Below are 13,241 nucleotides of genomic sequence, written 5' to 3' on the forward strand. Positions count from 1 at the left end.
GCCAATCAGTTGCTGGATGTGGAGCAGAATACAAAGGGGCGCAATAATCCGATGTGGCTGCTGGGTGGCGGGAAAGGACAACCATCGGGACCTATGAGTCTGGCAAAGGGGATGGGACTTACAGTGTTCCCCCACTAGTTCGCAGTTTGACTATTGCGGACTCGCTGTTTTACGGGTTTCTCTCCCCCCCCCCCCCGAGCCATGGGGGGGGGAGCCAGGTGCTGGCAAATGGTGGGGCCGGAGGATGCCAGAGCCCCAGGAGGCGGCAGGGCCTTGCTCCCTTTGGGCTAGGAGGAGGAGGAGATGGTGGCGGAGGAAGAGGGTGAGCCCAGGCTGCATTAGAAGAGCGAAGGAGAAGTAAAAGAAGAGCACCCCTGAGTACTTGTAGCAGGCAGCGACAGCGCAGCAGCAGTAACTCCCGCCTCTTTCTCGGAGGCTCCTTGGGCGCCGTTGATGCCACTGCCAAGGGGCTTCTGAGGAAGAGGAGGAGAGAGTTGCTGCTGCACTGTCGCTGCCTGCTGCAAGTGCTGGGGGGTGCTCTTCTTCTCATTCTTCTTCGCTCTTCTTCTCAACCAGCCTGGGCTTCCCAAGGGGCCTCCGAGGAATAGGAGGAGAAGAGCGAAGGAGAAGAGCAAAGGAGAAGAGCGTTCCCGAGCACTTGCAGCAAGCAGCAGAGCAGCAGCAACTCCCTCTTCCTCCACTTCTTCCTCCTCCTCTTCCTCGGAGGCCCCTTGGGCGCCGTTGTAGGGAAGCTCAGGCCCGATGTAGGGCCTGGGCTTCCCTACATCGCGGATATTCACTTATCATAGTGGTTCAGAAACGTAACCCCTGCGATAAGTGAGGGAACACTGTACTGCCTATATGACACTTCAGGTATGCTGACGACTGTGCCATCACCACTCAAGCAGGGGGTTTTGAAATGGTTGAACAGAAGCTCTCAGAAGCTCTAAGTGCTCTTACTGCCTATTACAGGGAAAACCAGCTGATTCCTAATCCATCTAAAATGCAGATGTGTGCTTTTCATCTTAAGAACAGGCAAGCACCACAAGTGTTAATGCAAAGTTTTTACCTTTGTGATTTTTAAATACATAATAACTGCATACTCAATTTACTTCTGACACGATAAATAGGTAAGCTTCTCAATACCATATAAGCATTCCCCCTCCCCCAAAGTCTCCCATCCAAGACCTGACCTGCTGAACCCCTGAGGTGAGAGCGGACCGACAAATCTGAATCTGACTGCATTTGAAATTTTTTATTGGATCATCTCGACACACACAGACCAAAAAAAAGTGTTACAGCAGCTTTAGGTGGTTTGGTTTCTTTTGTCGTCCCTCCCTCCTCTTTTCGTTCAAGGGGAATGTCAATAGCAAAAAAATAAAATAAAAATCAAGTTTGGTGGTTTTATTCTCAAAACTTATTTTTAGAAAGATCTAGAATCACCACCGCACAGGGGTTTCCGTAAGAGAACAAGAGAGTTCTACATGCTAAAGTGACAAAAGTTTTCATCCAGGAATATAGCTATGTATATATATATATATATATTTAGATATATATATTTAGTTCGAATCCACTCATTTCCAAAGAGCAGAGTCACTTCCGAGGCAATGACACATAAATTCACCCCAATTCCCAAATATTGATCTGGTTCAAAGGAAGGAAGGAGTCCTCGATTTGTTGCGTGACAAATCAAGACACAGTGGAAGAACGTTGGAACCAAGGAACGAAATAAAGAAAAACTCTCTCCTAACCAAAAGTGGAACGAAGAGAGGCATTGAGTGTCTTCCGAGAAAGATGACATCAAGGTCCAAAACTTTCTCCCTGAATTTTTAGAGTTCTATCCTGTGACGGAGAGCCATTCGTTCGAAGAAAAAGAAAAGCTAAGTGCAGATGAGAAGGAATGTTCAAATAAATAGCCATCTTGGTGGGAAACCTGCAGAAGGGGAATATCACAAACGGGAGGAAGCAGGGGAAACCAAAGAACAGGGTGGATTATCTCCAAACCCAAAAAATGACACTCCAGATTTGGGATCCGGAGCTGCAGCATCCATTTTTCTTCTTCATGGTGTTTGTGAAAATCACACATATGGGATTTTCCTGTGCATGTGCAGCATTATCCCATATGTGTGAATTTCACAGATCGCCATTCGAAGAAACAGTTACAGGTAAGCAACTATTTCTTCCTCCACATCTTGGCCTCTCCGGACTTTGGAAGACGATGCCAGCTCTTTGGAAGACGATGCCAGCTCCAGGAAAGGCCAATCAAAGATGCTGAAAGGAGGGTCGGTGGAGATTCTTTTGTCAACACACACAAAGCCTTTGGATTTCCAGTTCATTTCACTTCATTCAGCAACTCCGGGAATGTGATGAGTTTGCGGCCAACTTCCCAACAAGTCAATTTGATTTGGTCTGGGGAAAAGAGCCGGAAGAGCCTTTGGGATGTATGTTATGGAAGAAGGGAGGAAAGAACTTGAAAGAATGAGTGGTTTTTACAGGAGAGTACAATCTCCCAGCCAGGTTAAATCAAACCAAAACATAATCCAAATGGAGATTTGACGACTGACTGACTTTTTCAGCCACTCCCTTCCTGGGGATCAACAAATCGTTCACCCCACCAAGGAGAAACCTTTTCCCGAAAGGATGTGTAAACCGTAATGGAGTGAGGGGGGAGGACAACCCAAAGGTGGGCCCGGAAACAAGGGAGAAACACAAAACGTACATGCGGATGGGAGGAAAAGGAGAGGGAGGGCAATCGAACACTTCAGTCCTTTCGAGCCTCGTGGCGCTCCTCTCGCAGAGAGGCATTTTCCCCTCCAGGAAGGAAGGAAAGAAGGAAGAAAGGAAGACTCAGCACTTTGATAAGGTCTCCTTGAGTTCAGAGAGCAGGTTGCCCAGCAAGGCCGAATCGTCGCACTTCCCGTCGATAGATACAGAGTTCTCTCCCTTGAAAAGAGCAGAAGGAAATGAGGCTTTAGAACAGCAGGTTAATCACCAAGTTGCAATAAATTTTGCCAACTGAAAGGTTGACAGTTCAAAGGCCCGGTCAGGGTGAGCATCTGACCTTTAGCCCTGCTTCTGCCAACCTAGCAGTTTGAAAACAAATGTAAGTAGATAAATAGGAACCGCATTAAAACAGAAAGGTATTTTAAGCACAGTGTTTCAGTTAGAAAAAGAAGTTTACGAACAAAGAAAGCTCTTCGGCAAGGAGATAGAGCAACAGCACCCCCCTGTGGCTGGAACCAAGTACAGCCTCCAAAGATGCTGAAAGATGGGAAAAACTTTTCTTGTCATTGTATAATTGGCACTGAATGTTTGCCATATATTTGTTGTGAACCGCTGTGAGTCGCCTTCGGGCTGAGAACAGCGGTATATAAGTAAGGTAAATAAATAAATAAATAAATAAATATGTGTTCTGTGGTCCGCCCTGAATCCCCTTTGAGGTGAGAAGGGCAGAATATACAACGGTTATCCGGAAAGTAAGGTTACAAGGCATGTAGCTCTCGTGGGGAATTTTTGTGGGGGAAGTTGGTATCACTGCTGTGTAGTGGGAAGTGAGAGGAAGCGAACGAGCAGTGCCAGTTGTCAGTAGCTCATCGCCTGGCGTTGTGATAAAGGTTAGAGATGAGCATCCTCATTTTGTTTACCTTCTGTCTCCTTCATGACAATGTGCATCCGCACACCACTCATGCAACACAAAAGTCGTTGACTTCATTTGGTTGGGATGTTTGAAGCTACCCCTCTCACAACCCCGATCTCACACCCAGGGACTATCATCTGTTCACGAAATTGAGGGAACACCTGGGTGGAAAATACTTTTCCAACGACAACGAGGTGAAAATCGAAGGAAACTTCTATGACATAGGTATCAAAAAACCCATTGCACAGAGGACAAAAAAGTAATGTAATATCTATGCTACAATCCATATAAGTTTTATTAAAATATCTTCATTCTTTGTATTATTTTAAAAAATCTTGTAACCTTACTTTCCGGATATGCCTCATAAACACTATAAATAAATAAATAAATAAATAAGGGAGAGGAGAGGAAAAAGTAAAGCAAAGGGCCTGCGTTGGAGGATAAAATCCCAAGCGCTCCCCTATGTTTTGGACATGACTTTAAAAAGATCTGAGCCGCACACGAGAAACAAATCCTTTCTCCATTCCTCCGTAATGCAGTCCAAAAATATCTGGGAGCCAGAGATTTCATGCCTCTATCCCAGATCCAAAAGGTTCAAAGCCTTTTTATTTTGGCCTTCCATAACAAGTAGGAATGTGGGATTTCCATGTCATTAGGGCTGCGGATCTATAATAGAGGGTGGCTTTAAGGAATTGCCCCAAAATGGGACAAGCCAGGCAATGGCATGGGAGCACCTACCATCCCCTCCCTTCCTCAAAAGAGGGTCAACTATCTAGAATAAATATGGATGGGGGTCTTCCAAAGCAACCCCCTTCTCTCTCCTCACCTTTTTCACTAACAGGCAGACGTGATGGCCCTGGATCGACCGGCTGTACATGGAGGCGCAGTCCCCCATGCGTTCGACCACTGGAAAAGGAGGGAGACAGAAAATCCACAGATGTCCATCCAGTGCTTTCTTTGAAACATCAAGCTATTAACATTCAAAGCCGCTGCAGTTCCAAAGCCAACGTGGTTCCAAGCACTGGGAGGGGTGGGGGGGGGGGTGGATTTCTCCACAAGGCACAACGTTATGTTTCTATGGCTATTTTATTTTCAGAAACTTCGAGTCATTTTGAAATACCTTGAAGGAATTAGGATAGGAAGTGTGAAGAAAAGATGAATGGATAAAGAGAGACAAGTAGATGGAAGGACAGATTGGAGAGACAGGTGGATACAATATATAGATAGATAGATAGATAGATAGATAGATAGACAGACAGAGAGGGGGAGCAGATGAAACGATAGATTGGAGAGAGAGGTGGATATGATAGACTGATGAACAGAAAGGAGAGAGGTAGATGAAAGGGTAGATTGGAGAAATAGGAAGAAAGGATAGATGGGTAGGTAGGTAGATAAATAAATGGAGAGAAAGAGGCAGACGAAATAACAGATTGGAGAGATAAGTGGATAGGATTGCATAGATTAGACAGATGAAAAGAAAGAGGCAAATGGACAGATTGGAGAGACAGCTGGATATGATAGAGAAAAAGAGACAGACAGACAGAGAGGTAGATGAAAGGACAGATTGGAGAAATAGGTGGATATGATAGATAGATAGATAGATAGATAGAGAGGGGAGGGGGGAGATACTGTATATCTGGGGCCCTCAAACTTTTTAAACAGAGGGCCAGGTCACAGTCCCTGAAACTGTTGGAGGGCCGGATTATAATTTGGAAAAAAAAAAAACACGAATTCCTATGCACACTGCACACATCACATTTGTAGTGCAAAAAACACTTTAAAACAATATGATAATTAAAATGAAGACCAATTTCAACAAATATAAATTTATTAGTATTTCAATGGGAAGTGTGGGCTTGATGAGATAGGATTGTTGTTGTTGTTGTGTGCTTTCAAGTCGTTTCAGACTTAGGTTGACCCTGAAGGAGGGCCAGTTAAATGACCTTGGAGGGGCGTATCTGGCCCTCGGGCCTTAGTTTGAGGACCCCAGCTGTAGATAGACAGAAAACAGAGAGGTAGATGAAAGGACAGATTGGAAAAATAGGTGGATATGATAAACAGATAGATAAACAGACAAACAAAGAGAGAGGTAGATGAAAAATTGGAGAAATAGGTGGATAGGATAGATGGGTGGGTAGATAGTATGATAGATAGGTAGATGAAAGGATAGATTTGAGAGGTAAGTGGATAGGATAGAATAAATAGACAAAGAGAAAGGAGAGAGGTAGATGAAAGGCCCCCCTTGGGGGTTGAGAAGGGTGGGGTAGAAGTGCCCGAAAATAAATAAGGCTAGATTGGAAAAATAGGTGGATACGATAGATGGGTGGGTAGATAGATAAGACAGATAGATAGGCAGATGAAAGGAAAGATTTGAGAGATAAGTGGATAGGATAGAATAGACAAAGAGAAATAGAGAGGTAGATGAAAGGATAGATTGGAGTGATGAGTAGATAGGATAAAATAAATAGATAGATAGATAGATAGATAGATGTAGCCGGAGGGGGGGGGCTTGAGGGGCTTCAGCCCCCCCCCCCCCACTTCAAATTCTCAGGGTGGTCCGTGAGAAGGCCTTACTGTAAACTGTTATGTTTATTCATATCATGATCTGATCACCATGCTCAATATATCCCATATGCATGGGGGTGTTGGGATAACGATACAAAAGGTTTGCTAGGGTACATCCTCAGCCTCCCCCCAAAATCAAACTCAGCAACTCCCGAATCAAAATCCTGGCTACGGGCCTGGATGGATGGATGGATGGATGGATAGATAGATAGATAGATAGATGATGAGGGAGGGGTATATGAAAGGACAGATTGGAGAGATAGGTGGATATGATAGACAGATGGATGAAGAGAAAGGAGAGTGGTAGATTAAATGATAGATTGGAGAAATAGGTGGATAGGATAGATGGGTAGGTAGGTAGATGGATAGATAGACTTGAGAGGTCATGAGTTCCAAGTTAGCCTGGGTCAGAGTAAGCTCCCGACCATAAATAGTCTAGCTTGCTGTTGACCTATTCAGTCTGAAAGACAGTTGCACCTGTCAAGTAGGAAATTTAGGTACCGCTTTATGCGTGGAGGCTAACTTAACTAATTTACGATGCCATAAAACCTTCCAGTAGGATGCAGAAGTATGAGGAAGTACTCCATCAAAGGAAACGGTGTCACAAGTGGATGGTGAAGTGGCAGCTCCCCAGGGTCGGAACTGAGCATACTGTCATGAAGCCGGAAAAAGCTAGAATGTTAAATTGCCTCTGTGTCTGTCTATATATGTTGTATGTCTAAATGGCATTGAATGTTTGCCATGTATATGTGCATTGTAATCTCCTCTGAGTCCCCTGCGGGGTGAGAAGGGCGGAATATAATTACTGTAAATAAATATTCGGCTCAAAACCGTGATATTCCTGAACTTGGAATTCTCACGTTTTTGCCTTTTCTAGCGATTGCTTCTGAGTTTACAGGGAATGGCATGCAGCCACCCTTCTGTTTGCTGCAGAAGCTCCTGGGATAAAGGTAGTGTCTGGATGGGCCCCTAGAGGCCTGGGATGCATGCCTTGAGGGTAGGAACTCACCTGAGAAATGATGGTAGAAACAGATTTTGGCCAGGATGTGGTGGAAAGGATCAGTGATGCCCTCCACTTTAAAGGCGCTGGCGTGCAAGTCCCCCGATTCCAAGAGCTTGGCAAAAGCGTCGCTGCGGCGAAAAAACAGGGCATTACGGGACACTCTTCCCCCCTGCCACGTCCTTCCCTTCACCTGAGAGCCACTGCCAAAGGCGTCCTACCTGTAGCAGGGTGTGGTGATCAGGTAGGAGGCGCAGCTGAAGTGCAATTTGAAGTCAATCTTGTCGTGCGTGGAACTCTCTTCGTCCTGTGGGAAATGGGAGGAGAATTGAGCGACAGCAAGCTGGAGGAGCAACTTGCCCAGATATTATGTGGACAAGCTTTCCATTTCAGGGGTTTTCAAGCCCTGGGTTGAGCCTCCTTTCCATTAGGCTGGTTAGGTTTGGTTCGGAAAAACATAAAATTCGGAAAAACATACCGAATTTGGTGTTTTGAACCAATTTCGAACCATGCAGGAATAGTGGGAGGAGCAATTCCGAATCTGAACCACTTACCCATTGTTTAGAATTATTTTCGGATGTCTCCCACAGTTATTTTGATTTTCAGAACCATTAAGCAATTTTGGCAAAGCCTAAACAAACGGTTTTAAAATCTCACAGTTTCCCTTCCCTGGCGAGTGGCGGCGATGCAAAGAGGGACGAGGTGGGTGAGGCTAAGCATAGCTCTTCTTGAAGGCCACGCCCCCAGTGGTAGAGGTTGCAAAAGGTCCTGCTGTTAAACTACAGGACCTTTTGCAATCTCTACCACTGGGGGCATGGCCTTCAAGAAGAGCTGTGCTTAGCCACGTCCACCTCATCCCAGAGTCTTTGCATCGCCACTCACCACTGGAAGGGAAACCGCAAGATTTTAAAACCGTTTGTTTAGGCTTTACCAAAGTTGCTTGCTTAAGGGTTCTGAAACTCATTCCCTTCCGTTTGGTGAGAAACTGTGTTCTTGATCCCAAAGAAGGGGATCAGCCTAGATGTCCTTTGATGGGGTCTGCTCTGTATATGATTTCTGTTCTCCCCCAAATTAACACAGTTTGTGCTACACAAAGTTTTTGGAGTAGAACTACTACTTTCAAAGTAAAGACGATACAAAAAAAACAGTGCAAAGACCACACAAAGAAACACCTTGGCAGGGGACAGGGATCGAGAGAAGATAAAGGTTCCTATTCTCCCATGCAAGTCAATGGCAGCAAAATAGCCTACTGGCAGAGCTCCCGCCTTGGAAACAAAAGCCTTCCCAGTTCGAATTCCGGTCAGGGACAAAAACAGTGGGGCAGGGCACGGAGGGTTGCCAAAACACCTGCCATTAACGAAGCGATTCAGAAATTCTGATATTTCCGACCTTTTTTTCCAGAGAATTTCAGAAATCATTTCAAAATCGAATAACCAGCGCCCCCTACATCCAAAACTAGTTTTGAACCAATTTTTTATATAAAACAAGCCTGCTTTCCATCTGAAAGCCCTTACTTTGACGATGAATGAGAGCGTTCCTTTCAGCTTCTGAGCCATGACAATGCTCTGGAGGGAGAAGACAAACTGGGCTTCATTGGAGACGCCTGAATGGAAGAGAGATTACATTATGACAACAGGAACGTTAAGCATTCTCTCGAGGTCCTTCCTTCTGAAGTCTGCATTCATTATGAGAGTTGACCACATTGGGAATTCATCCTGCCTAAGACTATAAGGGAAGGGAGGAGAGTTTGGACTCTTGGCCCAAGAAAGACTATGAACATTTGTTTCCCTGTTTGAAAGTTTGGCCCATAAACCCAGTGATGCCACTCCATCTATAAACATAGTGTGTGTGTGTGGCTGGGGTATCCACTTATGGAGACAAGCTCCTGCCTCCAAAAACAGCTTTAGCTCCCACTACTCAGGAGACACCAACAGCCCTCCCTTCAATGGCATTTTAAGTAACAGTGAGCGCCATAAACATGTTCAAGAGTCCTGCCAATGTCTTCCACAAACACCACACTGCCCACCTCCCAACTGAAGGCTTTGATTTCATTCGGGGACCATTCCATTCTAGATTTTATGTGTTTCCTCCACTACAGACATCCCAGTGTTTGTTTCTCTCTCCATTGGTGTGGAATTTGCATGACCCCACCCACTGCCTCTCCCTTAACTCTTTCCAGTTATTTTCTATGCCACACAGCTAACAGAGGAGTTGATCAGCATCTGAACATACTGGAGACATTTGGGGAGAATTCACCATGATTTATAGGAGTTGTAGGTCCTGGGATGTGTAGTTCACCTGCAATCTAAGAACTGCACTCTGAACTCCACCAACGATGGACCTGGAACTAACTTGGCACACAGAAGCCCCATGACCAACAAAACATACTGGAGGTCTTTGGAGGGATTAATAGGAGTGGATCTGGATCAAACTTGGCATGCATACCCAATATGCCCAAATTTGAATACTGGTGGGTTTTGAGGGGAATTGGCCTGGACATTTTGGAGTTGTAGGTACTGGGATTTATAGTTCACCTGCAATCAATGAGCACTCCGAACTCCACCAAAGATAGAATTGGACCAAACTTGGAACACAGAGCCCCCATGAGCAGCAAAAAATACTGGAGATCTATGGGGAAAATTCACCTTGATTTGGGGGAGTTGTAGTTCACCTACATCCACAGAGCACTGTGAACCCAAACACTGATGGATCTGGACCAAACTAAGCACACATACCTGATATGCCGAAATTTTGATTACTGGAAACATTTTGTGGGGTGGGGGACAACAACTGAGCTTCCTTTCTGGGAGTTATAGTTCACCCACAACCAGAGAAATGGTGACCTCCACCAATGATGGACTTGGACCTTACTTGGCACACAGAACTCCCATGACTAACTCAACTTACTGGAGGCCGTTGAGGGGACTGACACACCATAGTGGAAGTTGTAGTTCACCCTACAGCCAGAGAGTGCACTGAACCCCACCAATGATGCATCTAGAGCAAACTTGCCCAACATAAGACACTTTAAGTACGGGTGGAGTTTTCATGGTTAACCTGGCAGGATGTGAGTTGTAGTTCACTCACAACTTGATGTATTTTGCACAATTAAAAAACTGACTTTTTCAAATTACCTGGGCAATGCCGGGGACCCATGCTACTATATAACATAGCTTTCACTAAGCACCCCGAGCCCCAATTGTGCAATGCCTCCAGGCCAAGGGAGGGATGATCTCGCCAACCCATCAAATTTGGGACCCTGCTCTATCACGCTTTATTACGTTTCCGATGTTTTGGCCTCAGTCTGTACCGGGAGGCAGTTGGAAGGGGACAGCGATTCCGTCATGGATGGAGGCACCGTCGGGCCGCAGCATCTTGGTGTTGAGTGAGTCCAGGACATTCAGCTCCATGCTCTTGAGGAAGCTGCTGCTCTTGTTTTCAAAGATCACCGAAACAGTCACCTGGCCGTGGCTCTGGAGGTTGCCCTGGATGTCGTACGTCTGACATAAAAATAAAGGGAGACGTAGAAGAATTTAGGCCTTCTTTGCACCCGGGAGAGAAAGGCCTGGCTGTCCAGAAAGAAACGAACCAACAGACTTACCATTTTGATGTATGCGTTTTCAGCAAGAAGGCCATAACTGGACATAGGCTGGAAAGGCAGAAGAGGAAAAGAGGATTCATTGTCAAGCAGGAAAAGGATCTGCCCAAGAGGAGATAGATAGCTGCCTTTCTTTGCTATCCTATTTCAATCTGAAATTGTTTCAGTTATATATTTTGTTTTCATCTACTATATTGTATGTTGTCTTGGTCAATTAAACAGGAGCAACACTTTCACACCAGAAACAGATTTTTTTTTCTGTTCCCCCGTTCCAACCAACCCCAAAACATGGCCACCATCCGCTCACCGGCAGGGGTTCGTCCTCGAATGTCCCATTCTGCACTGATTCCGTGGGGGGTTCCTCTGCGCTGCCGTGATGTTTTTTGGCCTTTCGCTCCTTGGCCTTTTCTTCTTTCTTATGCTTCTTCTTCTTGTGCTTGGAGGATTTCTACTAGGACGGGAAAGCCACAGGTCAGTGCACGCTGCTTTCTGAAGCAAGAGTGTGATGTGCGGATTGAATGAAATTGAATGATTGGGGTCTAGCTAAGGAACCTATTAAGGTTTGCCAAGGCTGAAGACACCATCCTAAGCAATTTGGAACATGGAAAACTGAATTATATAATAATCTCTCTCTATAAAAATGGTCTTGTCGTTGTGAGTATCTTAAAAACAAAAAAACTACGGGGCCAAATGATCCCAAATTTGGCAACACAACGTCTCACAACGCAAAGTGTGACCAACAATAATAAAAAACAAAAAAGAACTAAAAATAACTTACAAATTCTGAAAAAGGAGAAGATGCCACTGGGCATGCGTACGGAGGGGGGGGGGGGGTCCGCGCACAAACACAGGAGAGCTCCACATGGCGGAGCCTGTGCCGGCAACGGCTTCTAGGCCGCCTGGAGCCAGCCTGACGTAACAGATATAGGAATTTCTGGAGTAAGCTGGCCATGTCTACATGGTCAGAGTCCCCCACTAATCCCTTCTTCTGGACCCGAGCTTGGAAAAGCAGCTGTTTTCAATGATGGCTTGCGATCCCCACCTTTGGTGATGGCAAGGATAGATCAGCCACTCACCTTCCCTTCGCCTTCCTCCTCCTCCAACTCTTCCTCTCGCTCCTCCTTCTTGGTTTCCTCTGGAACCTCGTATTCAGCCCCATCTGCACTCGCTTCCAGTGGGCCCTGGCAAAGAAGGACACCAGAATTCAGCTGGGAATGCCTCCTTGTCAGGGGCTTCAGCGAAGATGTGGCCCTTGGTGAAAGGGCTACAACATGGGTCTGGATCTGGGCTTCCTTTGCAGCCGGGGTTAGTTTTGCCTCCTTTTTTAGGGGCCTGCTTCTCACAGCTCTCTCTTTGGGCATGAGGTCAAAATGAAGCAAAACCTCCCAGGTGAAGGTCAGATAAAAGGTGAAAGGTTGTATTGAAAGGGAGGAAGCAACAAAAGGGCAGCCGTCACCGTCCCAGGGTATTCACTGCAATTTGGTTCTTGAAATCTGTGAACGCTCAAGCCCTCAAGTCCTTGGGGAGCTGGCAATGCCCAGGTTATTTGAAAAAGACATTGTTTGTTTGTGGAAATTAGGTAATATCAATTTGGTAATTTGTCACATTATTTATTAGGAAAAAAGTCAGTCTTTGCTTTTGTTTTTTATGAATGCGCCCATTAGAAAATGCAGAAGGATGTGGGTGAATTGCAATTCCCAAAAATGCAAACTTGGCCATGTTAGGACTGTGTATCAAAGTTTGGTCCAGATTGGGTTCACAGTGCTTTCCGGATGTAGGTGAACTACAACTACTATATATTCCGCCAAAGGCCTACAGTATTTTTTTTTGGTAATGGGGGATCTGTGTGCCGAGTTAGTTCCAGGTCCATCGTTGGTGGGGTTCAGATTGCAAGTGAACTATATTGCAAGTGCTCTATGATTGCAAGTGAACTATATATCCCAGGATCTACAACTCCTATACATATCAAGGTCAACTCTCCCCTGCCCAAGCCTCTCCAGTATTTTTTGCTGATCATGGGGGTTCTGTGTGTCAAATGTGGTCCAGGTCCATTATCTGTGCAGGGTAAACTACAACTTCCATCATGTTGAGTCAGTCCCCCAAACCCCTCCAGTATGTTCAGTTGCTGATCAGTTTCTCTCTGCTGTGTGCCATAGAGAAGAGTAGGAAAGGCAGTGGGCGGGGTCATGCAAATTCCACACTAACAGAGATTGTCAGAAACACTGAGATGTCAATGGTGGAGGAAAAACAAAGTCTAGGAGGAAATTGTCCCCGAATGAAAGCATTCACTTGGTGGTGGGCAGTATGGTATTTGTGGAGGACATTGAGAGGGCACTTGGACATGTTCATGCTGCTTGCTATAACTTGCAATGCCATTGGAGGGAGGGCCATTGGTGTCTCCTGAATGGTGGAAGTTATAGCTGTTTGTGGAAGTGGGAGCC

The 13,241-nt window shown here is 45.5% G+C and overlaps 1 protein-coding gene across 4 annotated transcripts in view; it reads right to left on the bottom strand.

Moving 5' to 3' along the window:
• Nucleotides 1-1,240: 1,240 nt before the first annotated feature.
• Nucleotides 1,241-13,241, bottom strand: part of AP3D1 (adaptor related protein complex 3 subunit delta 1) — a 48,005-nt gene continuing 36,004 nt past the window's right edge. For all 4 annotated transcript variants that reach the window (XM_060785134.2, XM_060785136.2, XM_060785135.2 and 1 more), the window contains 9 exons: nucleotides 11,877-11,981; nucleotides 11,108-11,248; nucleotides 10,804-10,851; nucleotides 10,513-10,702; nucleotides 8,717-8,805; nucleotides 7,424-7,509; nucleotides 7,212-7,333; nucleotides 4,464-4,543; nucleotides 1,241-2,943 (listed from right to left, as the gene is read on the bottom strand). In XM_060785134.2, coding sequence (XP_060641117.2) covers nucleotides 2,848-2,943; nucleotides 4,464-4,543; nucleotides 7,212-7,333; nucleotides 7,424-7,509; nucleotides 8,717-8,805; nucleotides 10,513-10,702; nucleotides 10,804-10,851; nucleotides 11,108-11,248; nucleotides 11,877-11,981 — 957 coding nt within the window. In that variant the 3' untranslated portion in view covers nucleotides 1,241-2,847. The remainder of the gene's footprint in view (nucleotides 2,944-4,463; nucleotides 4,544-7,211; nucleotides 7,334-7,423; nucleotides 7,510-8,716; nucleotides 8,806-10,512; nucleotides 10,703-10,803; nucleotides 10,852-11,107; nucleotides 11,249-11,876; nucleotides 11,982-13,241) is intronic.

This window comes from Anolis sagrei, chromosome X (genome assembly GCF_037176765.1).
Source record: "Anolis sagrei isolate rAnoSag1 chromosome X, rAnoSag1.mat, whole genome shotgun sequence".
In the NCBI taxonomy this organism is placed as follows: domain Eukaryota; kingdom Metazoa; phylum Chordata; class Lepidosauria; order Squamata; family Dactyloidae; genus Anolis; species Anolis sagrei.